Below are 27,874 nucleotides of genomic sequence, written 5' to 3'. Positions count from 1 at the left end.
TCTGCACTATTAAAACATGTCTAAATTTTGAAACCAGTTGAGGTTTTGAGTGCTACCCAATTGACTTTTGAAGAAACTGACAACCTTCTGTCTTCAATGTGATTTGTATTTTGGCTTTTGAGACAGCTGTTGTGCATGGTGTGGATTTGATTTTACCCTGCTAAAGGTGACAACACCTTTTATGAAACATCAGGTACTGCTGATGCTGCCCATATTTGTTGGTCTGGTATTACAACCTGTTGTCACCTGATATGCAGGCAAGTGAAATTTATAGGATCAGACTGAAAGTAAAATAACCAGAGAATAACTATTTTATTTAAGTAGGTAGAAAATAAGGAATTCCTGATCCTAACAAACTCTGTATTCAAAATATTTTCCTATGAACAGTTTTGTTCAACCATAGCAAGGTAACAGGATTTTCTGAAACAATATGAACAAAGTTTCCTGGCAACCCACTCCAACATTAAACTACGAGAGACAGTTCAGAGCCAAAAGGAGGTAATTGGAAAAGGGATAATGTAGATGTACTTTTACGTGGAAACTGTAAGATCTTATGGAGTTAAAGATCAACCAATTTTCTAAATTTTGAGATACTAAGAACTATAAATATGAAAAACATTTTGGAAGTCCAAGTACATGAAACCTTTAAAGCTACCAGGCAGGTATAAAAATCAATCAAAAAAGGTTAATGGAGTATTGGCCTTTATTTCAAGGGGTTTCATTACAAAGATGTTGTGCTTCAGTTGCACTGAGAACCCATCTGGAATATTACATTCAGTAAGCACCATACTTTAGAAAGGATACAATGGCCTTTGTCTAGGTGCAGCAGATCATTTAGCACCAAAAATCACCTCGAATCAAAATCTATTAAAGTGAGACAAAGTCATATTGACATCTCTGCATATTGCCCTTAGTATAATTTTATGCCTTCAATGGTGGAGACCAAATACCAAGGTAACATATAGGACCTTAGGAAGAAAACTGAAATTTTAACCCACAGTAAGCAAGGGACAAAAAGGAAAACACAAGATTCATTAACAAATTGGCACCACCACCATCTGTTTATTTTCTTGCGCACGTGAAACATCTTTGGGAGGAACAAGTAAAACTTGGATGAATTGTCTAACAATCTAGAAATTTGACTAGCTCTTGGCAAAATGGTGCTGGTGAATTTTATACATAGTTTCTGGTAGCACTGTCAGCTCATGATCATTTTCACTGATGCTGGCTCTTTCAAATTCTTTCAAAGCAAATTCAAAATTCTCAAATTACTATTGTGCTCTGGATTGGTTCAAACTAGTGGGTTACCAGTGTGTTAACCACAACCATACCCTCAAACCACTGGTGATCCATTAAACTAAAGTACACTTAGTCACTCTTTGCTTATCATGATAAGGTCCCAACTTTTTGGTTGGGACAGCAGTAACATGGCCAATCTCAAATTGAAAAATATCGGTTACCTCAGACCTGGTCACATTATATTTATCATTTGTTAAATGGTGTTGTGACTCACATAAGATTTTTGGCCTGAGTAGCATATATCCTTTTTTTGTCTAACACATCGTACTGTTGCACTCCTTCAATGGGTTGTAGGGTACAGAAGTTATATACAAAATTGGTAGCTCAAGGGCCTGGACTACTGATCCCAAGACAAGTTCAGAACCCATCAGTGACCAATGAACTCAAATTCAGGTTAAACAAAAATCTGGAATAAAAGTCCAATATCTGTAATGACGACCATGTGACTACTGGGTCTTATTAAAACAAAACAGCTATTTCACTAAATTTGCTGTCCTCAATAAGCTGGCCTTATTTTTTATTTGTTCAGTTATTTCTTTTCATTTTACTCCACCCCCACAGCAATGACTCTTAGATTTCTTCTGAAATAGTCCAGCAAGCAACAAAGTTCAAGGGATAATAAGCGCATGACAAATGCTGGGTTTTGTGGCAATACCCATTGACAATGAATTTAAAAAGGCACATTAAATAGATTGTTGTGATGTATTCATAAATTCAGAAGAACATCTAGATGATTAAGCTGCCGTTTATATACTACCTGCCAAAATTTTTTCTTCAATCTATACCACAGTGCATTTTACTCATAATAAAATTCAAGTGTTTTTGTCACATGTATAAAGTTTTATATATTCTGTGTAAATAGCCAGATATTAACACCGTGAATAAAACAGAAACATGTGTTATCAGTATCCAGTTTTGGGAGAGAAATGTTCAGTCACTCATACAGTCAGTGCACAATTTCATCTGGTTTTGTGTAATTTGCACTGTTTATATGTTAGTAGATTTCCCAAGATTTGAAGTAATTATGAAATGAATCATATGACACTAAATAATTATTGCATGACAAAATATAGAGAAAGATGTTAATTTGTGAGATTAAAAGGGAAATTTTTTGAAAGTCTGAGAGTTGTGGACGGAAATTTAAAAACAAAAATCAATACCATCCATATACATGGAACTCTAAGACATGATTTTCAGCTAAGGTTGAAAGCGCTAATATAGTGTTTTGAGTTAGCAGCCTTAAACCTTCCTTAACCAATATGAATTACCACCTTCTGGTAGTTACCTCTGCCATCTGACTTGCATGAGTAAAATGCGGATGGACCCCACTTAAGGTGTGATTTGTCAATGCTCTTTCTTATAAAGATGACAAATCACATTTTTATTCAATAGTTTTAATTACATAGGCCAAAACAAAAATATCATATGCATTTGTCCATAGTTCTATTTAATCCTTGTTCTGTGGTATCAACAGGAACAGAATTATTTCCCAAAATTGTTACATTTCCAATGAAAGTCATTTAACCTTCAATTATGGCCTCAGGTTTTGTAATATCAAGGACGGGTGTACAACAACCAAAAGGACATATGTACATCACTGGATTCCTGTGCTCTTCTTCCCTGTGGTGATAAAGTTTACAATAGTGTTGGATCAGAATACCTGCTCCTGTGATGAGGCATAAGGATGTGGATTTCGCCCTTCCACTCTGGTCTATGCCATATTTCTATTTGTAAAGCAGTAATGCTGACATTACAACATTCACACGACAGCAGAAAAACACTGCAAAACTATGACTCTGCACATTCAGTCAAATGTATCATGCATCGATTTAAGACATAAATTACAAGTTTATATATTAGTGCATCTCCAATAGGGAAATTCAAAGTTCAGACTTGAACCGTTTAGGATTTTAAAACTTTACCAAAAAAACTGGATATTTTGTATGCCAATATATAAAAAAAAACTGAGGCAGTTACAATCAACATCCCTTCATTGGATTACATACCTAGTGAGCTTCATTTTCGCAGTTTGTTCTTTTACGCTTTTCTTAGGTATCCATTTTTATAAAGTATTTGGCATTTAAACAGATCCCCTCACCCAACACTAACTGGTAATGCATCTGTCCCAACTAGATTGAGAACAGCAAAATAAAATGAAAACTAAAGGCATGCTTTAATAGCAACAACATTCAAGGGGCAATTTTTGCCCTGGTTTGGTTTTATCCTGCATTTAATACCTAATCCCACACTGGTCTACAAAACATCTGTAAGAATGTTAACTAGTCCATGATTTTTCCGCTGCACCACAGAAAACAAGTACAAACCAAATTCCATATCATAATGATACAATGGAATAGTGCAATCTCTGACTTTGAAATACTCAGTTTCCATACATGTACTATTAAAGCATGTGGGAAAAGATGGGGTATAGTGGGGATGCTGCATTTAAACAAATAAAGAGTGCACCAGAGGTCACATTCTGTTGAAGGCTAACTAAAATTAATCAAAACTCGACATGTTGCATTAAAATGTTATTTTAAAATAGGAATATGATTTTATACATTTATTGTACACTCAATTAGTGCAAGGCATTGTAGATAAATTATTCATCCATATCATCCAAGGAAGAAGAGTCCAATGATAATCCTTTGAACACAACTTCATTTTTATATAAAAGGTCCCACATGAGAAAAGACTGAATTATTATCAAACATAACCTTGCTCTTTTTTTTAAATAACAGATTGACCCTCACAGACACTGACACAACTAAGATTTGGACAAAGAAGACATGTTCTTATCCTCAGTTGCTAAAGAAAGACACTGAACTGGGCTTCCATAGTTCACAGGTGCTTGTAAACATTGGATATTTTGGGTCCCTTTGACTGAAGCCTGGAATTGATTCCATGTTGACTCGGTCATTTTCCCATACGCTGCTCACAGGCTGCAAACTGCTGGAGGGCAGAAAGAAACCTTTCATAACTTAAGTTGATGTGTGAAGGCAATGATCTACAGGGGAGAAAAGGGGAAAAAGATCAATTTTGTTTTTACAGGTAAAGCACACTAATAGAATTCAATGTACTATATTCCTTAAATACAGAATGTACTCATTGCAAGCTGCAATACAGGTGATTTTGACTTTTGTGCACCTCACTGCTCCAGTCTGCCAGCTGATCACTCACACTAATGAGGGGGCAGCACTTCAAGAACCAGTCTCATTTAAACTGGGCCACCAGGCTGCAACGTCCCAAACAGGCAAATCATGAGATCGAGGCTTGCCAATATCCTACTTTAACTGAGGTTTAATTCAACTTAAAGGAGTTGTTCTACCCTTAGGGGGTACCCACAAATATCAATTTACATTTCCCTTAGTTGGCACTTTTTGATTATCACCCAGGGAAGTAGTTGGGACTGTGCATTGCCTGACCAACTTCAAGCTAAAGTGGAAAACAAGGTTCCTAGGACTAGTTTTACATTGGAATTTACACTTCAATGTATTTGTAGCTGGTATGGGCTGCAGCCACTGGGTGCTCATAGGGAGGAATGAATGTTTAGGGTGGTAGAAGGAGACCAATCAGCAGACTGTATTGTTCTGGATAATGTTGAGCTTCTTTAGAGCTGCAAGAGCTGCACTCCTCCAAGCAAGTGAACAGCAATCCTGATTTGAGGATGGTGCAAAGGCTTTGGTGTTACAGGGAAAATCACTTGCCACAGGATACCCACAGCCTTTGACCTGCTCTTGTAGTCAGTTTTTATATGGCTGATCCTGTTGAGTTTCTGGTCAAAGGCAACTTCCTGAATGTTGATGGTGGGGGGCTGCCATTGAATGTCAAGGGTAAATGGTAAGACAGATGTTCTTTTTGGTTTTGGTCATTCTCTGGCACTTATGTGAATGTTACTTGCCACTTAAATTAGCAAGTATGCTGGCATGCACTGCTTCACCTGTTAGGAGTTGTGAATGGAATTGAACATTGTGCAATTATCAGCGAACATTCCCACTTCTGAGGCTATAATGTAAAGGGGTTTTGTGATTAAGTATCTGAAATTGACTGGGCCTAATACATTGCCCAGAGGAATTACTGCACTGATGTTCTGGGGCTGGAATAATTGACTCCAATGACCATAAACATTTTCCTTTGTGTGAGGGATGACTCTGACCATTATGGTGCTTTCCCCTTGATGCACATTGACTTGAGTTTTATGAAGTATTCTTGATGCCACACGATTAGATGTGGTTATCAAGAACAGTCACTTTCACCTCACTTCTGGAATTCTTTGATCTCTGTTTAGACTGAGACTCTGTTCAGGTGTGAATCTGAGTGGCCCCAGTAAACACAAACTGGGCATCAATGAGCAAATTATTGGTAACTAAGTGCTGGTAATAGCATTGTCAATAGCATTTGATGATCAAAAGTAAATTCATTGGGCAGTAATTAACCAGATTAGATTTGTACAGCATTTTGGAAACAGGAGATAATGGTAAGTTATCCATATTGTCTGGTAGCATCAGTGTCATAACTGTACTGGAACAGCTTGGCCAGAGCACAGCACCAGAGATGGGTTGTGTCTGATCCCACAGACTTTGTTGTATCCAGTGACTTCAGTCATTTTATGACATCACATTAAGACAATCTGTGATGGTGAAAATCTCAGAATGATCTACTTCTGTTTGAGCATTGTTGAAAAGCTTCAACCTGGCACCGAGTCTGGCTCCATGGATCAGAAGGGAAGTGGGGAGAAGAAAAGCGATAGTGATAGGGGATCCATTGGTTAGGGGAACAGACACGAGATTCTGTGGGCGAGAACGAGACTCCCGGATGGTATTTTGCCTCCCAGGTGCTAGGGTCAGATGTCTCGGATCGAGTCCACAGCATTCTTCAGGGGGAGGGAGAGCAGCCAGAAGTCGTGGTACACATTGGTACCAACAACATAGATAGGAAAAGGGATGAGGTCCTGAAGAGGGAATATAGGGAGTTAGGAAGGAAACTAAAAAGCAGGACCTCAAGGGTGGTAATCTCTGGATTGCTGCCTGTGCCACACAGTGAGGGTAAGAATAGGAAGATATGGCAGATCAATGTGTGGCTGAAGAGTTGGTGCAGGGGGCAGGGTTTCAGATTTGTGGATCATTGGGATCTCTTCAGGGGAAGGTACAACCTGTACAAAAGGGATGGATTACACCTGAACTCAAGAGGGAGCAATGTCCTTTCAGGCAGGTTTGCTAGAGCTGTTGGGGAGGGTTTAAACTAGGTTGTCAGGGGGATGGTATCCAGAGTGCTAGCAGTTGGTCTAGAGGTAGATGCAATGTGCAGAGAGACTGAGAAAGGATAGGCAGTGGATAGGGCATAAATGCAGTCAGTTGGATGGGTTGAAATGTGTTTACTTTAATGCGAGAAGTATTAAGAATAAGGATGATGAACTGAGAGCATGGATCAGCATGTGGAATTATGATGTTGTGGCCATTGCAGAGACTTGGCTGTCACAAGGGCAGGAATGCCTGCTTCATGTTCAGGGGTTTCAAAAGGGATAGGGAGGGAGGGAGGTAAAGGGGGCGGGGGAAGAGTGGCATTGCTGATCAGGGATAGTATCACAGCTGCAGAACGGGAGGACGTCAGGGAGGGATCGTCTACTGAGTCAGTGTGGGTGGAAGTCAGAAACAGGAAGGGAGCGATCACTCTATTGGGAGTATTCTATAGGTTCCCCCCCCCCCCCCAATAACCAGCAGGACACTGAGAAGTAGGCAGATTTTTTTTTAAAAATGTACAAAGATAACAGGGTTGTTGTTGTGAAATTTGTTACCCATGACGTGGCATAAACCCGACTTCAAATTCCCTAATATTGACTGGCACCTCCTTAGTGCAAAAGGTTCAGATGGGGCAGAATTTGTTAGGTGTGTCCAGGAAGGATTCCTGACACAGTATGTGGACAGGCCGACCAGAGGAGAGGCCCTACTGGATCTAGTACTAGGCCGTGAACCTGGTCAGGTGACAGACCTCTTGGCGGAACAGTGGCCACAACTCCCTGATCTTCAGCATAGCCATGGACAAAGATAGCAGACAATATGGGAAAGTATTTAATTGGGGAAGGGCTAATTACAATGGTATTACGCAGGAACTTGGGAGCGTAAATTGGAACAGATGTTCTCAGGGAAATGCACAGCAGAGATGCGGCAGTTGTTTAGGGATCACTTGCATGGAGTTCTGGATAGATTTGTCCCACTGAGACAGGGAAAGGATGGCAGGGTGAAGGAACCATGGTTGAAAGGAGAGGTGAAACATTTAGTTAGGAAGCAAAAATCAGGCAGGGCTCTTGAGATTTATAAGGTTGCCAGGAAGGAGCTTAAGAAGGTACTTAGGAGAGCTAAAAGGGGACACGAGAAGGCCTTGGCGAGTAGGATTAAGGAAAACCCCAAGACCTTCTACACGTACGTGAAGAACAGGTGGATGACGAGATTGAGGGTAGGACTGCTCAGGGATCAAGGGGGAAACGTGCCTGGAGCCAGAGGAGGTCTTGGATGTCCTTAATGAATACTTTGCTTCAGGGTTCTCCAGGGAGAGGGACTTTGACGAATGCGAGGTCAGCATAGAACAGGCTAATGTGCTGGAGCATGTCGAGGTTAAGAAAAAGGCAGTATTGGAGCTTCTGAAAAACACAAGGAGAGGCAAGCCCTGGGGGCGGACGGGATATACCCCAGGTTACTACAGGAAGTGAGGGGAAAAGATTGTTGGGGCATTGACGATAATCTTTGTGTCCTCCCTTGCCACAGGAAAGGTACCAGAGGATTGGAGGATGGGAAGTGTTGTTTCCGTGTTCAAGAAAGGTAATAGGGATAATCCTGGGAACTATAGACCAGTGAGTCTTGCATAAGTGGTGGGCAAACTGTTGGAGGGGATGCTTAGGAACAGGATTTATGAGCATTTAGGAGAAGCATAGTCTTATTAGGGATAGTCGGCATGGATTTGTGCGGGGCAGGTCATGCCTCATGAGCCTAATTGAGTTTTTCCAAGGTGACAAAACAAATTGATGAAGGTAGAATGGTGGATGTGGTGTATATGGACTTTAGTAAGGTGTTTGACAAGGTTCCCAATGATAGGCTCATTCAGAAAGTCATGAGGCACGGGATCCATGGAAACTTGGCTGCATGGATTTGGAATTGGTTTGCCCACAGAAAGACAAGGGTGGCAGTAGATGGAGCATATTCTGCCCGGAGGTTGGTGACTTGTGGTGTTCCGCATGGATCTGTTCTGGGACCCCTGCTCTTGGTGATTTTTATAAATGACTTGGATGAGGAAGTGGAAGGGTGGGTTAGTAAGTTTGTAGATTACACAAAGTTTGGTGGTGTTGTGGATAGTGTAGAAGGTTGTGGTAGGTTACAACAGGATATAGACAGGATGCAGAGTTGGACAGAGAAGTGGCAGATGGAGTTCAACCCAGATAAGTGCGAAGTGATACACTTTGGAAGATCGAACTTGAAAGCAGAGTACAAGGTTAATGGTAGGATTCTTAGCAGTATGGAGGAACAGAGGGATCTTGGGGTCCAAAGTTGCCATGCAAATTGATAGGGTGGTTAAGGTGGCCTATGGTGTGCTGGCCTTCATTAGTCAGGGGATTGAGTTCAAGGGCCACGAGGTAATGTTGCAGCTCTATAAGACTCTGGTTAGACCACCCTTAGAGTATTGTGTTCAGTTCTGGTCACCTCATTATAGGAAGGATGTGGAAGCTTTAGAGAGGGTATAGAGGAGATTTACTAGGATGCTGCCTGGATTAGAGATGTCTTATGAGAAAAGGTTGAATGAGCTAGGGCTTTTTTCTTTGGAGCGACAGAGGATGAGAGGCGACTTGATAGAGGTGTACAACATTTGGGAGGCATAGATGGAGTGGACAGCCAGCACCTTCTTCCCAGGGCGGCAATGGCCAATACCAGAGGACATCAGTTTAAGGTGAGTAGATACACAGAGTGGTGGGTACCTGGAACGCCAGGGGTGGTGGTAGAGGCTGATACAATACGGATATTTAAGAGACTCTTATATAGGCACATGGATGTAAGAAAACAAAAAGGAGGGTTATGGGCTGTGTAGGAGGGAAGGGTTAGATTGATCGTGGAATAGGTTTATATAGATCAGCACAACATTGTGGGCCAAAGGGCCCATACTGTGCTGTGTTCCATGTTGACTTTAGCACTTATTATGCTGGACGCTGCCATGGCTGAGGATGGCAATAAGATCATATGAATATAACACAGAAGAAACATAATAGGATATGGTCATTTGAACCCTGAAGCCTATCCCACCATTCAACAAGATCATGGGTAATCTACTACCTTCAACACTATTTTTCTGCCCTGTCCCTATATTCCTCGATTCCCTTAACACCCAATAATCTATTGATCTCTTTTGAATTCAATCAATGACTGAACCTTAAAACACTCTGATTGAAAATTCCAAAGATTCACTACCCTCAGTGAAAAGTTCTCTTCATCACAATTCTAAATGATCTAATTCTTCCTTTGAAACTGTGACCACTAGTTCTAGACTGCCAGGTAGGGGAAACATCATTTATGCATCTTCCCTGTTGACCCCAAGAATTTGGGTGTGTTTCAACAAGGTCACCTCCAGTTCTTCTAAACTCTAGAGAATACAGACCCAGCCTACTCATTCCCTCTTCATAGTACAGACCTGCCATGCTGGGACCCAGTTTGGAGAATACTCAACATATCCCCTCTATAGCAACTACAACTTTCCCTAGGAAAAAAGACCAAAATTGTGCACATTGCTCCAGTTATGGTCTCACCAAAGCCTCATCTAACTGTAATAAAACATCTTTACTTATGTAATAAAGAATTCACATACCACTTGCCTTCTGAACCACCTGCATGTTTGCTTCAGTGGCTTCAAGAACACCCAGTTCCTTTTGAACATCATCATCATAACCCAATCACACTTAAATAATACTTAACCTTTGTTTTTTGTTTTCCTACCAAAAGTGAATAACCTCACATTGTAGTAGATGGAGTATAATGTGGAACATTTTCATATTCTCTCACATCAGAGGCCATCATTCAGTCCATCATGAGTATGCCAACTCTTACATTCCCATTCCCCCATTAATTTTTCCCTGAAACCTATTCTCCCTACTTTCCCCATCAATTCTCCCCGAATTCTACCAATCATCTACACTATTGCTCTCACTGGATTTGATCATCCCCCTCCCATTAGCTGTTTAATTGTCCATCACCATTCACGACTAGCTCCAGAACTTCAGAGCTCTGATCTGATTCATAAGGTCACAAGATAGCTTAATTCCATTTCTTGCTGTTTAGCATGCACATAGTCTTGTATTACAAAATACCATCCACAGAACATGGTTCACTTGACTGCTATCCCTGCCATTGTTCATCATCATCATCCTTTCATCACCAATTCCCCACACCTAAAGAATGTAATAATTCTTATCATCCTTGCAGATATTATGGGATAAGGATATGCTGTTGAAGTAAGCTACGAGCATTCTTTAGGGACCTGCAGGTTCCCAATCCATTACTCCATTGCATGATATAATTGACAATATTTCCAAAATATTTTGCTAAAACACAGTATATAAAAAAACATAAGAGCCCTCAGTGGTAAGCAGCCACTAGGCTTTCATCAAAATATGTAACTTTTAACTAAAACAGAATACATCCACGTCTTTAGAAACTGCACTTTTGACTAAACAAATTAAAATACAAAAGGCACTTACATAATCTCAGTAAGCCTGATGTGCCAAGGCAGAAAGCCAAGTGTGCTGCTTACAGGTCCAAATTTCAAAACTAGATCTGGGTCAGGTAAACCTGAAGAACCTTCTAAATGGGGAAAAAAATGAAGTGAGTATGTGTATCAAATATATATCCAGTCACACAGCACACAACATCCCAGGTGATTTTGCAAAGGAAGAAAAACCAGTGTCCTGGTTAATGATCTACTTAAAAATTTACTTACAGTATGGAGAACAATAGCATAAAGCTGTTTCCTGCTTTACAGGTCAGTCTAAACGCGTTAAAATGGAATTAAAGTATTATTTAACAATGCACCCAAGATACACAGCTGAAGAACATTTGTGCTACCTCATGTGGTATTTGGTACTCTCTCCAGCATCTGATCAAAACCAAATACCACACGAGGTATCACCCCAGCCCAAAAGAATTGTCCAATCACATTTCCATTATATCAGTAAGACTGCCAATTCCAGCTTCATATTTCTGGCAGTGTCCCTGCTTCAAATCACCTGCTGCTGGAACAAGATCTGGTACACGGAAACTTTTGCTGCTGAAATCACCCTATTCAGCTACTCCAATACACATCAGACCAGCTAGCTTATACTTGCATACACATACGTGCATTTAAAGACTCTGCTGCTGGTAATCCAACTTGCATCAAATCTTGCTTACACACATACAAAGATTTGTTAATCTGCACTGGCTCCCGGTTTGACAATGTCTTAATTGTAAAACTGTCATCCTCAACTTCAGATCCCTCCATAGCTTCACTATGGCCTAGCTTGTAACCTTGTTCCTACCATAAAGTCCAACAAGACATCAGTGTTCTTGTAATTTAGGCATCCAGCATACTTCCAGGTTTCATCCTCCACAAGTTTCAATTCTAAGCTCTGGAATTTGCTCCCCAAACCTCTCCATGACTTCCCTTGCCTTTCCCTCAAGGTGCAACTTAAAACTTACTTTTGGTCAGGTATCCCAATATTTTGGTGGTACAAGGTAAAATTGTTTGATAAAACTGTTGTGAAGCACGTTAGGACATTTTGTAATCATAAATGGATTATATCAATACTGGCGGATCAATGGTCATTTGCTTACTTTACCAAATGAAATGCGTCATGCATAATAAATACAAGGATAACTAACAATACTTATATTTTTGTTGGGACTATCTATGATTACCCTCAGAACATTTGATTAAGTGTTTACCTGAATAGTAAGCCAGACTGCCAAGTATGTTTACTAAGTTATTTACTATTCAGCTTTAAATTTAATTCAATTTAAATCCAGGACCAACAAGCCATGAAAATACACAAAAAGATTTGTTATAAGAGATGCTGTGATGTTACAGACTAAGCTAAGAATAAAATTTATTAAAATGATAAAGGAAACGGTGCAAATTGACAACAATGCATTTGATAAAACTTTTGAATGCTGTTTTATTAAATGCAACTTCACAATAAAATTCTAAGTATGAAGAATTATTTTTAAACAAAGCAATTAAGGAAAAAATAGCATTTCAACAGAATGCATAACTAACAGCATATCACTGTCAGAAATGAAATTAAGAGACAGTCTGAGCACATTCTCCAAACTGAGCAAATTACAATTTTGCATTCCTTCCACTGACCAACAGGTGGCACTTACCTCTGATTAAACTGTCCATGATATTCACATTTAGATCAGCAGACCTTCTTTGCTGTTGAGCAACTAATTGACAGTACTTCTTAGCAGCTTTCACTATATTGGCTTTCCCATCATCAGGTGAAAGCACTTTCACTGTGGTCGGACAACATAAAACTGAAATGTTAAAAGAATTGTAATATGTCAAGTGATACTTGGATTTAAAAAAAACATGCAGACAGTAATGTTCAAGAGGGTAAAGAAATATAGGATTTTGTCAGCTACATTTCTTTGATTTTACGTGACAGCTCATCTTATTATCTGAAAACTCCAAAAGCCCCTCCTCTCCTCGAAAATACTCAGTAAGTAGAAATAACAAGCAGGCAAACAAAAATGTATTCTTTTCAAAAACAAAAAAACGAGGGTGAATTACAGGGGATCTGTGCAAGTTAACAATTTAACTATGTAAACTTAGATCATGAAAGTTTCCTAAAAGTTTCCAATATTAGGGATGGTTTAAACATGGCTTCTATATATCAATTTAAAGATTTGATTTAAGCGATTTTGTTTCAAGGAAAGATTTATTCCAAGAAGAATCTGCTTCATAAATTCAGCTACAACAATGCCACCTGCACAGCTCATCCCAGCAAATGTTACAAATGGTTCAATGCAAACTGTAAGAGTGAAATAGAATTAAAAACCAGGGTCCCAAATCTGGACAAAGGAAACGAGGAAGTTGGAGATGCAAATTGACTTTAATAGATTGGGGAACTCTATTAAATGGGTTGACTGTGGATAGGCAATGAGTAACATTTAAAGAATGCATACATGAATTACAACAATTATTCACTCCTGACTGGAACAAGAGTAAGGCAGGAAAGAGTGTTCACCTATGGCTTTGAAAGAATATTAAGGCTAACAGTACATCCAAAGAGAGGCATATACAATTAACAGAAAAAGCAGGCCTGAGAATATAAAATCCAGTTAAAGAGGACAAAATGATTGAGGGGTTGGGGGCGGGAAGATAAGATGATGGAGCACAAGTGCGAATTTTCAGGAAACAAAGTCTGACTGTAAAAGCTTCTATAAAAGTTTGTGAAGAGAAAAAGGGTAGAACATAGAACATTACAGCGCAGGTCCTTCAGCCCACAATGTTGTGCCGACATTTTATCTTGCTCTAAGATCTATCTAACCCTGCCCTTCCACATAGCCCTCCACTTTTCTATCATTCATGTGCCTATTCAAGAATCTCTTAAATGTCCCCAATGTATCTGCCTCCACTACCTCTGCCGGCAGCGCATTCCACGCACCCACCACCCTGTAAAAAACTTGCTGACATCCCCCCCAAAATTATGCCCTCGTGTGAGCCACTTGTGCCCTGGGAAAAAGTCTGACTGTCCACTCGATCTATCTCCCTTATCCTGTACACCTCTATCAAGTCACCTCTCATCCTCCTTCACTCCAAAGAGAAAAGCCCTAGCTCACTCAACCTATCCTCATAAGACATGCTCTCCAATCCAGGCAGCATCCTGGTAAATCTCCTCTGCACCCTCTCTAAAGCTTCCACATCCTTCCAAAAATGAGGCGGCCAGAACTGAACACAATACTCCAAGTGTGGTCGAACCAGAGTTTTATAGAGCTGCAACATTACCTGGCAGCTCTTGAACTCAATACCCCAACTAATGAAGGCCAACACACATGCCTTCTCAACAACCCTATCAACCTGCACAGAAACCTTGAGGGATCTATGGACGTGGACCCCATGATCCCCCTGTTCCTATACACTGCAAAGAGTCTTGCCATTAACCTTGTATTCTGCCTTCAAATTCTATCTTCCAAAGTGTATCACTTCACTTTTCTGGGTTGAACCCTGCTACTTCTCAGCCCAGCTCTGCATTCTGTCAATGTCCTGTTGTAACCTACAGCAACCTTCTACACTATCCACACCACCACCAACCTTGGTGTCATCTGCAAACTTACTAACCCACCCTTCCACATCCTCACCCAAGTCATTTATAACAATCACAAACAGCAAGGGTCACAGAACAGATCCCGGCGGAACAGCACTGGTCACCGACCTCCAGGCAGAATACGCTCCATCTACAACCACCCTGTCTTCTATGGGTGAGCCAATTCTGAATCCACACAGCCAAGTTTCCCTGGATCCCATGCCTCCTGACTTTCTGAATGAGCCTTCCATGAGGAACCTTATCAAACACCTTACTGAAATCCATGTACACCACATCCACTGCTCTACCTCCATCAATGTGCTTTGTCACATCCTCAAAGAATTCAATCAGGCTCGTGAGGCACAACCTGCCCCTCACAAAGCCATGCTGACTGTCCCTAGTCAGCCTATGCCTCTCCAAATGCCCATAAATCCTGTCTCTAAGAATCTTCTCCAGTAATTTACCCACCACCGAGGTTAGACTCACTGGCCTGTAATTCCCAGGGTTATCCCTACTCCCTTTCTTGAACAAAGGAACAACATTTGCCACCCTCCAATCATCTGGCACTCTCCTGTGGCCAGTGAGGATGCAAAGATCGTCACCAAAGGTACAGCAATTTCTTCCCACACTTCCCATAATAACCTTGGATATATCCCAACCGGCCCCAGTGACTTATCTATCCTAATGGTTTTCAAAAGTTCCAGCACATCCTCATTCCTCATGTCAACTTACCATCCTCACAAATGTCAAGGTCTCTTTCACTGACTGGTGAATACTGAAGCAAAGCATTCATTAAGGACCTCCCCTACCCCTTCTGATTCCAGGCACGTTTCCTCTTTTAACCCTGATTGATCCTACCCTCACTCTAGTCATCCTCCTATTCTTCACATACGCGTAGAATGCCTTGGGGTTTTCCTTAATCCTACTCGCCAAGGCCTTCTCATGCCCCCTTCTAGCTCTCCTAAATCCACTCTTAATTCTTAAGGCAGTGAAGACAAATGCATGTTCCTATAGTAAAAAAAAAAGACAAATTATAATTGGGAATAAAGAAATGGCATAATGATTACACGTTAGGGAAACAAGGGTCTAGAGAGGGTAGAACGGGAGGAAATTAGTGAAGATTAGCAATAGGGAAATTAATAAAAAGACTGATATCCTGGGCCAAATAATGTACATCCAAAAGTACAAAAGGAAATGACCCTGGAAAGAGTGGATGCATTGGTGGTCATATTGCAAAATTCTTTAGACTGTAGAGCAGTTTCTACATATTGGAGAGTGGCAAACATACCCCACAATTTAAAAAGAAAAACCACAATTACAGGCTAGTTAGCTTGGGAAAATGCTGGAATCTACCGTAAAAGGTGCAACAACAGAACACTTGGGAAGCAAATGGTACACTGGCCTTCATTGCAACAAGGATCTCTTGGTAAGGGCCTTGGTGAGATCGCATCTGAAGTTTTAGTACAATGTTTGAGCTCCTTACCTAAGGAAGGATGTTCCTACCACAGAAGGAGTGCAACAAAGGTCTACTGGACTGATTTCTGGGATTGCCAAGTGATATAAAATGGGAGATTGGATAGGTTAGGCCCAGCTTCACTGGAGTACAGAAAAATCAAACGGAATCCCATTGAAATCTATAAAATCCTAACAGCATTAGACAGACCAGGCACAGAAGGATATTCACAATGGTTAGAGGGCAGAGAACCAGGGATCATACATGGGTAATGTTATTTAGAACTGAGATCAAGAGAAATTTCTTCACCTAGAGGGCACTGAATCTATAGAGTTCACCACCACAGAGGCAGTGAAGGCCAAGTCATTAAATATATTCAAAGAGGTGGCAAATATATTTCTTAATGCTCGAGGGACCAAAGGTGGTTGCACTGAATGGTGAAATAGGGACAGTGAGCCAAGTGAGTAACTTCTGCTCTTATTTTCTAAGTTTGTATGTAATAAAGTATATGTATTAAATATATTTAATACCTTCAAGTTAAAAAAAAGGACTTTTATCACATCGCACTAAGTCCAATCATAAGGAATTATAATAATAATGAAATTTTAAGAGACTTGGGTAATATGACCTTCCCAAATAGATCACAGGTTGCAGAAGACGTAACTGGAAAAAAAAGTCATGTTTAATAAACATGTTCAAATGTTACCCACCTTGTTCAGCTTTCCTGCTACTATTTAAAAATTCAGTAGAATACTTTGAAGAATCCAGACCTAGTAATTCTTGTTGCTGCTTTAAGATTTCCTCCATTAGCCTGGAATTATTTCTCTTGAAAATACCTGAAAGGCACATACCAGGCACAGTCAGATTATTAAAAACAATGATTACAACAAGCAAAATAACAGCATAGGAGACAATGATAATACCAAAGCAGCTGAGACTGGTCAGTGACCTTTCCAAGGATATCAGTGAGTGACAGGACCTGCATTTTAGAGTATACAGTAGCAAATGACAAGATACAGAGGCCAGTCGTGGAGCACAGAATTAAAGACCCAGGACCAGTAGCATTTTCATTTTTGGTACCTGTGGCAAAAAAAATTACTTACCCCTTCAGGTAAGAATAACAGAAGGGTTTAGTGAACAGCGTCATATATATACATACACACACACACACACATACATATATGTACACACACATATGCACAAGTGCCTCTTCTACCAGTACTACCAAGATATACATGAAGAAAAGTGAATACAACCCTCTTTCCTGCCTTTGTGTAGAAAACAAATTGTAGTCTCAGTATCTTCAAGCTAAAATTGATTGGATAAAACCACAGCTTTCAAATAAGTTTTTAAATTAACAGCTTGCAAATCTGAGTGAGAATGCTCAGCCTGGTAATAAATACAAAAGCATGCAGAACCTGGGCTAAGCAAAAAACAATTGTAACTGGTCAAGGTTTTGCTATTTTCAGAAAACAGCAGTCAAATTGCTCAGTGCACAATTTGATATCACAATAGTTTGATTAATAGAACTATCAATAAACCTATTTTGTTCTTGCCTAGTAATTCAAAGTAAGTACTTTAGATTTGAGATAACTATCCCTGAACTAATGACTCTTATCCTAAATCAGCATAGTGCAATTAGAATAAAGTTGTGATACTTGTCCTAATATTCAGGTACAGAGTGTCATCCCTTTATTCCCACTCCCGTGTAACCCTTGGATCTCTGCAATTTGGCAGAATGTGCATACCCCATTTCCACTAATAACTACAGTGTCTTTATTTGTATAGGTCCCAAGCTCTAAGATTTACGTTTCTTTCCTCACTCCTTGATAACATATTTCTTTAACCATCTTCTGGTCTCCATGTTTACATGATGCAATCACAGATTTTATACTTTAAATGATCAAAACCCAATTACAAAATTCCTAATGCAGCGTGTAACGTCATTACAGAGAATGGAATAGACTTGATGGCCTACTGCACTCCAGAAGTTCGAAGGTTACAGGTCTACTTGGTGAAAATTTTCAATATGTAAAAGGGGAACCAACTGAGTAGATAGAGAGAAATGAAATCTGCTGATCAGAGAAGTTTAAGAAGTCATAGTATATATAAAAAAAAAGTCCCAGGCCTCTCAAATGTAAGCTAGGAAGCAAGGATTGGTAAAAGTAGTACTAGACCAACTGTTAATTTGGAAGAAGCGATTGATAGATTTTTGTTAACCACAGTCAGGAAAGGATATGGAACCAAGACAGATTTGCAAATTACTTCCTGGCCATGATCTCACTAACAGCAATAAAGCGTCAAGAACTAAGTGGTTACTTCATTACCAAGCAGAACCCAGCTGCCCAGAGTCCTCAACCCACACACAGCCAGGTAAGTACAGAAACATGAAGAAAGAAATCTGCCGAGGGTCACAGGTTGCCACAGATTATAAATACCACTGCAAACAAAAAGGAAATTTTGTGCAATTAGCTACACTGTAACAGAAAAATGGATAAAATTTCAATGCTATAATTTTGGTTCTGCAAGTCGTCCAAGAAAATAACTTGGACCATCTAAAGCAATAACTTCATGAGATACTATATTTTTGATTATTGAGATGTTAAAAACTCCATAATAATCAAAGTTTTAATTGCATAGTTAAACAAATATCTTTTGACTTGTTCAATAGCTTGTTGTGGCAAAGCACTTTTTAGGATATAACTTAATTGTTCAACCACCCCAATTATTATATCTTTAGCTTATCAAATGACAGTCCTTGCCCTTCACTCTAACCATTAAGATTAAAAAAACATAACTCAAGGTATTTTTAAAGGAGCAGAAACTCGATGTGTTATTAAGGAATATAGATGTTCCCTTCTTAAAAGATGCTGATTTAATTCAATTGGAGTTTTTAATAATGTAAATGATGTGGGTACACTGATGTAAGCAAATCGTTTAGTCTAGTAAGGGGTTCTAATATTAAGGAAACCAAGAGAAATAAGATTCCCTTGGTCCAAGCCACAGCCATTATCTGAAGCACTTGTAATTGAACATTAAGGGTACGTTAACGACACGAGATAGACGGGTAGTAAGAAACATATAGGGCATAAACACATAGGTGGATCATTTGGTCAAATTGCTTGCTTCAATTCTGTCTTAATTCAAACCCGGTATGTAGGTATTCTGGTAGTTATTATCTATCAATAACTTCATTTGATAAGGTAGAAGTGATCCCTCTGTTTGAGTCACTGCAGTTGGTCTGAAGATACTTCCACAGCAGTGTTGGTAGTTCTAGAATTTTGATCCAGCAACATGAAGGACGACGTGTGTCCAGGTCAGGACTGGAAGAGGAAGTTGAAGGTGTATATTAACAGTTTGATAGAACTAGTTCTGGACCACATGTCTTCAGCACTACAGAGCTAGATGTTGTGAAACTAGCAAGGTGAGATGGAGAATTTACTTGGCGCTTCTGACACCACCACCACTGAAGATGGGAATGTTCATGGACCTCTTCTTACATCACTTGTTTAATTATCCACAATCACTTATGGCTAGATATGACAGTACAAAAGAGATTTGATCTGCTCCACTGGATACAAGATCACTCAGCACTGTCTACAACATGCTGCCTCTTGTTTTTATCAGTATTTAGTCCTGAGTTGTAGTTTCAGTAGGTTGGTACCTCATGATAGTTATAGTGGTGCGGCTTCTGGAACACTCATATTCTTCATTATACCAAACTAGCCTCCAGTCTCCACTATAATAGCAGGAGAGCTGCACCAAGACATGAGATTACAAAATGTGGTGGAATACAATTCCCTGCTGTTGGCCCTTGTTACAATAACCGACAACATATTTTGTCCAAAGATAAAGAACCTGGTTGCATTCTATAGCACATTGTAATGTAGGGCAATAAATCAGGTCAGAAAAATCGATCGTGGCTTTAAACAGATTTATGGCTGGCATTTAAGCACTCCAGGATAATAAAAGAACGACATCAAACCGACAACTTACCATTTTTTCAACTGCAATTTAGGATGGCTAAGTTATCATTTGTCACCATTCATAACTGATTCAACCCATCAAATCTTGGCTTAAGTCCTGTTGATATTTGCGTAATGCATTCAAGCAATGCTTATGGACACAAGGGTATACCAATTGGTTTCTTTTGATTATCATAATGCAACCATTAATGGCAGGACTAACTTCAAGAATTACACTATAAAAGTCTCATGTAACTACTCAATCAACAGTTACATCAAGATGTGTTCCTCGCCTTTCTCCAACCCAGTCGTTGGAAGGGAAGTTCTATCCGGAATCAAGTACTTGATTTTTCCGGATGAAGTACCTTATGTTGGCTGTTATTGTTTCTCCCAAATCATGAGGTAACTCAACACACAAAATGTTCAACCATATCTGTGCAAGCACAAGCCACCTAATAGTTATTAATACATGATTTACAACAAATGGTTTAAGGCACACAATTAAAATATGAAGACTGGTTCAAACATGGACTACAGGAAGAGTTAAAGATAGTTTTAAATCTAAGAAAAAAAGCTTCTAAATTTGCTAGAAAAAGCAATAAGTGCAAGGAGTGGAGTATTTTACCAAAGGATAACCAAGAAATTGATAATGGGATAACTAAATCTGTATAAACTAGCAAGAAACAAAAAAAAACAGACAGCAAGAGCTTCTGCAGGGATGTAAAAAGGAAGAGGCTAGCAAGGGCAAATGTTGATTTAATTGAGACAAATGGGAGAATATTTAATGTGGAATAAAGGAATAGCAGAGGAATTAAACAAATACTTTGGGTCTGTCTTCATGGAAGCTGACAAAAAAAACCCTCAAATACTGGAGATTCAATGGTACAAATGAGGAAATTAAATAAACTGGAGAGATTAATGAGCCTTAAAAACTGATAAATCCCAATGACCTGATGATTATCATTGCAGAGTTTTGAAAGAAGTGGCAATTGATATAGTGGATGCTCTGTTATCATCTTCCAACATTCTATAGATTCCAGAATGACTCCTGCAGTTGAGTGTGGCAAATGTGACTTCACTATTTAAGAAAGGGGGAAGGAAACCTACCAACCTGTTAGCCTGATTCTAGGAAATACTAGAATCTATCAGAAGGGATGAGATACAAAAACATTTAGAAAATAAAATGACTGAGAAGAGCCAAAGTGGAATTTATGGAAGGGAAATCATGCTTGACTAATCTACAGGAGTTGAGGATGTATCTAGTATGGTAGATGAGGAAGAAATCAGTGGATGTGTTGTGATAGAGTCAGGGTCATACAGCATGGAGACAGACTCTTTGACCCACCTGAGTCTGTGCCTACCATCATTCTACATTAACCCCATTTTATTAGCCCCATATTACCACTAATTCCCCCAGATTCAATCACTTACCTACATGATAGCGGCAATTTACAGTGGCCAATCAACCTATCAATCTGTACATCTTTGGGATGTGGGAGGAAACTGGAACATCTGGAAGAAACCCATGCAATCACAAGGAGAATGTACAAATCCACACAGACAGCACCAGAGGTGAGGATTGAATTAGAATTGGTTTATTATTGTTACTTGTACAGAGGTACAGTGGAAAAACTTGTCTTGCATACCGTTCATACAGATCAATTCATTACAAAGTGCATTGAGGTAGTACAGGTTAAAATAACACAGAATGCAGAGTAAGGGGTCACAGTTACAGAGAAAGTGCATTGCAGGTAGACAATAAGGTGCAAGGTCACAACAAGGTAGATTGTGAGGTCAAGAGTCCATCTTATCGTACTAGGGAACTGTTCCATAGTCTTATAACAGTGGGATAGAAGTTGTCCTTGAGCCTGGTGATGTATGCTTTCAGGCTTTTGTATCTTCTGCTCGATGGTAGAGGGGAGAAGAGAGAATGTCCGGGGTGGGTGCAATCTTTGATTATGCTGGCTGCTTTACTGAGGCAGCGAGAAGTATAGCCAGAGTCCATGGAGGGGAGGCTGGTTTCCGTGATGTGCTGGGCTGTGTCCACAACTCTGCAGTTTCTTGCAGTCCTGGGCACAGCAGTTGCCATACCAAGCTGTGATGCACCCAGCTAGGATGCTTTCTATGATGCATCAATAGAAGTCAGTGAGTGTCAAAAGGGACATGCCAAATTTCTTCAGCCTCCTGAGGAAGTAGAGGCACTGGTGAGCTTTCTTGGCCATGGCGTCTATGTGGTTGGACCAGGACAGGCTATTGGTGATGTTCACTCCTAGGAATTTGAAGCTCTCAATCCTCTAGACCTCAGCACCGTTGATGTAAACAGGAGCATGTGCATTGCCCCCAATCCTGAAGTCAATGACCAGCTCTTTTGTTTTGCTGACATTGAGGGAAAGGTTGTTGTCATAACACCACATCATTAAGCTCCCTATCTCCTTCCTGTACTGACTCATCATCTGAGAACGGGATTGAACCCTTTTCACTGGACCTGTGATGCAGTAGCTCTACCAGCTGCACCATCGTATTTCCAGAAGGCTTTCAAGAACATCCCACATCGGAGGTTGATGAACAAGATTGGAGCAAATGGAAGTGGGAGCATTATATCAGCATGAATCAAAAACTGGTTAACGGAAAGAAAACAGGGCCCTTCTCAGGTTGGTAGGCAGTGGATAGTGCAGGAATTAGTGCCGGAGTCCAACTATTCAAAATCTGTATCCATGATTTGCCCAAAGGGAAATGTAATACTTCCAAGTTTATTGATGACACAAAACTAAGTGTAAATAGTGACAAGAATACAAGAAAATATAAGCAAGCTAAGTCAGCAGGCACCAACATGGTAGATGGACTATAATGTGGAAAAATGAAAGGTAGAGAAAACAGAAATGCGGAATAATTTTTAAATAGAGTGTGTTTAGGAAAAACTGATGCTCAAAGGGACCTCTAGGTCCTTGTACATGTCACTGAAAGCTAACGTGCAGGTGCAGCAAGCAGGCCAATGGTATGTTGCACTTTATTGTGTCACAAACCAGCAACAAAAGAAACACACTGAGCATGATTTAGTGTTAAAAACTATTTTATTAATCACTACTTATGATAATACGTAAAATAAAAGTAAAAATGTTAGTATGTTAGAATTCAAAAATGTTAAACCTCGAACGTTAACCCCAAAACTAAACTCGTCGTGTGTGTGTGTGACAAAGTCCAAAACTCCCAGTTCCGGAATGGTTCTTAAAGTTCAGTTCTGCAAGCCATAAGGTGAAACATGAGCAAGGGCTTCTTCAACAACCACCGTTGTCTGAAGATAAGATGTAGATGTAGATGTAGAAAAACATAGAGAGAGTACATACGAAATCCAAATGTTCCACGATGGACCCCAAACGACACTGCAGTGTTTACTCGGTAGTGACTTCCTCACCCCGAAAAGCATCCGAACCGTGGTCGTCCACACACAAATACCTGTTTCCTTCTACAGGTCAGCAACAAAGTGAACTCCACCGGATTACTTCCAACTTCCATACATGGATTTCAGTGGCAAACACAGTTATTGTTTCTCATCCATCGATAGAGAAAACAAGCAGGCTGGTGTCTCTCTCCCTTCTCTCTCTCTCTCTCCTTCTTCTTCTAACTTCTTCAACCACGTCATTACGTCCTTTATCTTCTATTGACGTAAGCACGCCCCACACACACATACTCTCTATCTTAAAGGGACTTTCACTGAGTCCGTAACAATTGCAAGAAGATTTGATTACAAGAGTAAAGATGTCCTACTACAATTACACAGGACATTAGTGACAGCAGACCTGAAAATTGTGTACAATTTTGGTCTCCTTTCCCCAAGGAAGGTTATAGTTGTGATAGAGGGTGTACAGCAAATGTTCCCCTAACTGGGCCCTGGGATGACAGATCTGTACTGGTAGGAGGGCTTGAATAGGCTGGGTCTCTATTCTTTACAGTTTCGAAGAATGAAAGGTGAAATCATTGAAAGATACAAAATTCTTACGGGGCTCTACAGGGTAAATGCAGGGAGAATGTTACCCCTGGCTAAGGGATCAACTAGGGGTCACAATCTAAAAAAAATATATAGGCCACAAGAGCAAATTCAGAAAATTGTCTTTCCTCAGAGCAGTGCATCTTTACATTTCTCTCCCCAGGAGGATGGGTAGGCATGGTAGTGTAGTGGTTAGCATAACGCTATTACAGCACCAGCGATCCGGGTCCAATTCTGGCCACTGTCTGTAAGGAGTTTGTACGTTCTCCCTGTGTCTGCATGGGTTTCCTCCAGGTTCTCCAGTTTCCTCCCACATTCCAAAGACATACAAGTTTGGAAGTTGTGGGTATGCTATGTTGCTGCTGGAAGCATGGCGACACTTGCGGGCTACCCCAGAATGCAAAAGATGTATTTCACTGTGTGTTTCGATGTACATGTGACTAATAGAGATATTTTATCTTGTGGAGGGTCAGTCATGAATGCATACAAATCAGAGCTCAACAAATTTCTGGATATTAAAGGAATGGGGGATAAGGAGTCAGAGCAGAAAAATGGAGCTGTGGTAGAAGATCATTCATTATCTTGTTGAATGACCATTTTGTATGTTAATAGGAAGAGAAGAGCAAAAACAAAATGAAACCACTAATCATTTATATTTAAACATCCATGCTTATTGTTGCTGGTAGTCAATTTGAGCTCAAAGTGTAATGAAACCAACATTAGCATTGAGGAGATCATCTGGCTTCATGGAAGAGCATCTGGCTAACAAAATTAAGCAGGAGGTTGTATTTAAAGTCTTAAAGCAAACAGTGTCATTCCTTTAAAGCTAATGTTACAGCAGTAAAAATAAGCATTACGTATCCTTTCTTAAAATCATTACTTTAATTATGGAAGTGTAGCACAAAGTGCATGTGAACAACTGGAGTTACAAGGTTCTCTTTCAACAGTCAATGATCAAAGTTCTAGCTTAATTAAAACAGAAATCTTTATCAAGCTAAATTAAAGTTACTACAGGTGACCCCATAATGAAGCCACATCATCTGCACGTCAAGAAATGAGACTTGGGGAAAAAAAATTGTGTTGATTTATTTACTATTCTTTCCCCCACATAAATTCTGAGAGTGCGAATTTTATTCTGTATCTCAAAGGTTTGGATAGTGATTCATGAATTCCGTAAGGGTGAATTTCTGTAACCCAAATGGCTGGAATGCGGGAGTCATGTGTAACAATTTAGATTTAACCTATAATCCTTCTGTGATCAATAGAGAAAAAGGAAACATACCAAAGAGAACGCAAAGAACAATCATAAAAATGCAAAGCATGACGTGAAAGAAACAACCAAGCTCATAACTGGACTTCAAATGTATTTCCCTATGGCTTTGCATCATAATGTCCAAAAGATAGAAGTAATCCTGCTGATTCAATAAAAAAATTACACCTGTTGAAACTGATGCATTTCTTTGCAAGTAACATTTGACACATGCCCCTACATGTATGTATGTATTTATTATATACACACATATATACACGCACAAAAGAAAACTAATTCTGTATTCAGAGCAATATAGCACGGATACAGGCCCTTCGGCCCAACAAGTCCATGCTGACCACGGTGCCCACTCAGCTAGTCCCAATTTCCCGTGTTCGGCTCACATCCCTCCAAGCCCCACCCCTTCATATTCTTATCCAAGTGCTTCTTAAATGATACTATTGTACCTGCCTCAAACATTTCCTCTGGCAGCTCATTCCATGTACTCACCACTGTCTGGGTGAAAAAGTTGTCCCTCAGGTCCCTCTCACCCTCATCTGATGCCCAATTGTACAAGATCTAGTGATGGTAAGCTACTTTCATTTTGAATGGTCAGATCCCACAACTCTGTCATCTCTTCCTGGTTTTTAGCAATACTGCAATTAGATCTCTTTGGCTCATTTGGGCAGCATTTCCTGCAAAACACTAAACTTTTGTTAATCCAATATTGGTTAATCCATGCAAGTTAGTGCCAGGCCATGGTATGTGGTTTGAAGCTTCACTTAGATAAGAATGTCAGCCCACAAATTAGGCATCTGAATAATGATATCCATTATTGTTGAAATTATCCAACTTTACTGCCTGTGTTCTAACGTGCATCGACTTCCATTTACCCATTAATCTTTTTCTTAACTACCAACTTTGCCTCCTGGTAAAGCCATGTCTTGGTTTAAAAATTCTCCTCCTCATTTCCCCTCCACAGTTTCTCCCTCATTTCTAACCTTTTCCAGCCCAATAACTTCCAAGATATCTGCGCCCCAAATTGGATCTCCTGACCATTCCAGAATTTCACTGCTCTGTCACTAGCAGTGGTGCCTTCAGCTGGGTAATGAGGCCTTAAATTCTACAAAACCCTCCCCAAATCTTTCTACTTTTTTTCCCCTGAAGCATTTGGTCATCTACCGTAATATCTATGAGGCTTGCCATTAATTTTGACACATTCAGGACACTATATAAAATAGAAACTGCTAACACCTTAAATTATAAAATTTTAAAATTTAATAGTTATGCACCTGTGCCTACAAAAAAACATTAGATTGGAAACAGTATTAAAATATTTAAGTATTAATGATTTGAGGGTGGGTAATTACAAGTAAAAATTTATGGGTAGGTCAGCTGACCCGCCCATTAGTAATAAATTCTTCTGTTCAAAGGTCAATGAATTGAAACATAAATTCTTGTTTCTTCCGCTGCCTGTCCTGTCAAGGAGTTTCAGATTACCAACATCTTCAGTACTTCGCTTTACTTCTTACGGATGAAGCCTGGAAGCTAAACGTACTACCATATCCACCACCAAAGAAAATCTTTCCTGTCAATTACACAGATAAACCATTGCACCGAGAGGAAGTACTGAGTAAGGCACAGTCAGCCAATTAAAAAACCTGAGTGCATTGCGAAATGAAAATGAATCAGCCGCTTTTAATTCAAGAATAAGTTCGTATCCAGACCCCTCGTTAGTACGTGGCGTGCCCCTTGTAACGGCACTTACCTTGGTTGTCATAGACGCTAACGTAGGAGATGCCCACGGCCATGCACCAGACCACCAGGCTGGCGATGTCAGTGTAGCTGCTCTCCTCCTCGGTGACCACCAGCCCCAGGTGCAGCGGCAGCTTCTTCAACCCGCGCCCGTCCGCCCGCCAGCGCGCGCGCCGGCTCTGTCCTTTGTTCTTGGCGTTCTGGAAGCCGCGAGCCAGCAGCGCCGCGTTCCACCGCGCCCAGGCGCACATTCCACGGCGGAGCCAGGCGCCCAGGGTCCGCTGCAGCCACAGCACGGCGTGCAGCAGCCGCCACACCAGCTCAAACACCGCCATCGCCTCAGCGGGCAATCGCGGGGCGAGGCCAGAATACAACGCTGCTGAGCTGTGCGAACAGGAATCGGATCGAAATATCACATCTGAGGAAAGGTTTAAGCGGCTGGGCTGCCCACTCAGTAGTTACTTTCCTCACGGCGATTACAAATCAATGCCAACTCCCCAGAAATAGCAGCGCCATCTTTACTTTTGTTTTAAAACAGTCGTTAACTTTCACCTTTGACTGAAGCAACACATGGAGCACGGGCATTGGTTCACAGCCTCCCTCCGCCGTCGACGCCCGGCCCTGGGTGACGACGGGCAAGAAGGATATTGCAATCTAACAGCCCGAGCTCTAGCGCCCCCTCAGGCGGCGGAGCAGAACTCGGAAATGCAGCTGTAGGCTCCAGATCAATGCAAGGCTGAGGGAAAAAAAGCGGAGCACAAAGTCAGAGACCTGACCATACAGCTGTCTGAACTACTGCTTTATTTTATATTGGATAAGCAAGTATGTTGTCACCTTCCAACCCCCTTTT

At 40.4% G+C, this 27,874-nt stretch overlaps 1 protein-coding gene across 1 annotated transcript; it reads right to left on the bottom strand.

Annotated features, from left to right (window-relative positions):
- Window positions 1-691: 691 nt before the first annotated feature.
- Window positions 692-27,647, bottom strand: nus1 (NUS1 dehydrodolichyl diphosphate synthase subunit). Its single transcript, XM_052025290.1, has 5 exons — window positions 27,038-27,647; window positions 16,781-16,906; window positions 12,693-12,845; window positions 11,033-11,135; window positions 692-4,306 (listed from the first exon to the last, which is right to left on the bottom strand). Exons 1-5 carry the CDS (start codon window positions 27,357-27,359, stop codon window positions 4,216-4,218), a joined length of 795 nt encoding a protein of 264 aa, XP_051881250.1. The 5' UTR covers window positions 27,360-27,647; the 3' UTR covers window positions 692-4,215.
- Between the last annotated feature and the right edge of the window lie 227 nt (window positions 27,648-27,874).

The sequence above is a fragment of the Pristis pectinata genome, chromosome 10, assembly GCF_009764475.1.
Source record: "Pristis pectinata isolate sPriPec2 chromosome 10, sPriPec2.1.pri, whole genome shotgun sequence".
In the NCBI taxonomy this organism is placed as follows: domain Eukaryota; kingdom Metazoa; phylum Chordata; class Chondrichthyes; order Rhinopristiformes; family Pristidae; genus Pristis; species Pristis pectinata.
The sequence above is the reverse complement of the archived record's forward strand: the minus strand, read 5'-3'. Positions and strand labels throughout refer to the sequence as shown.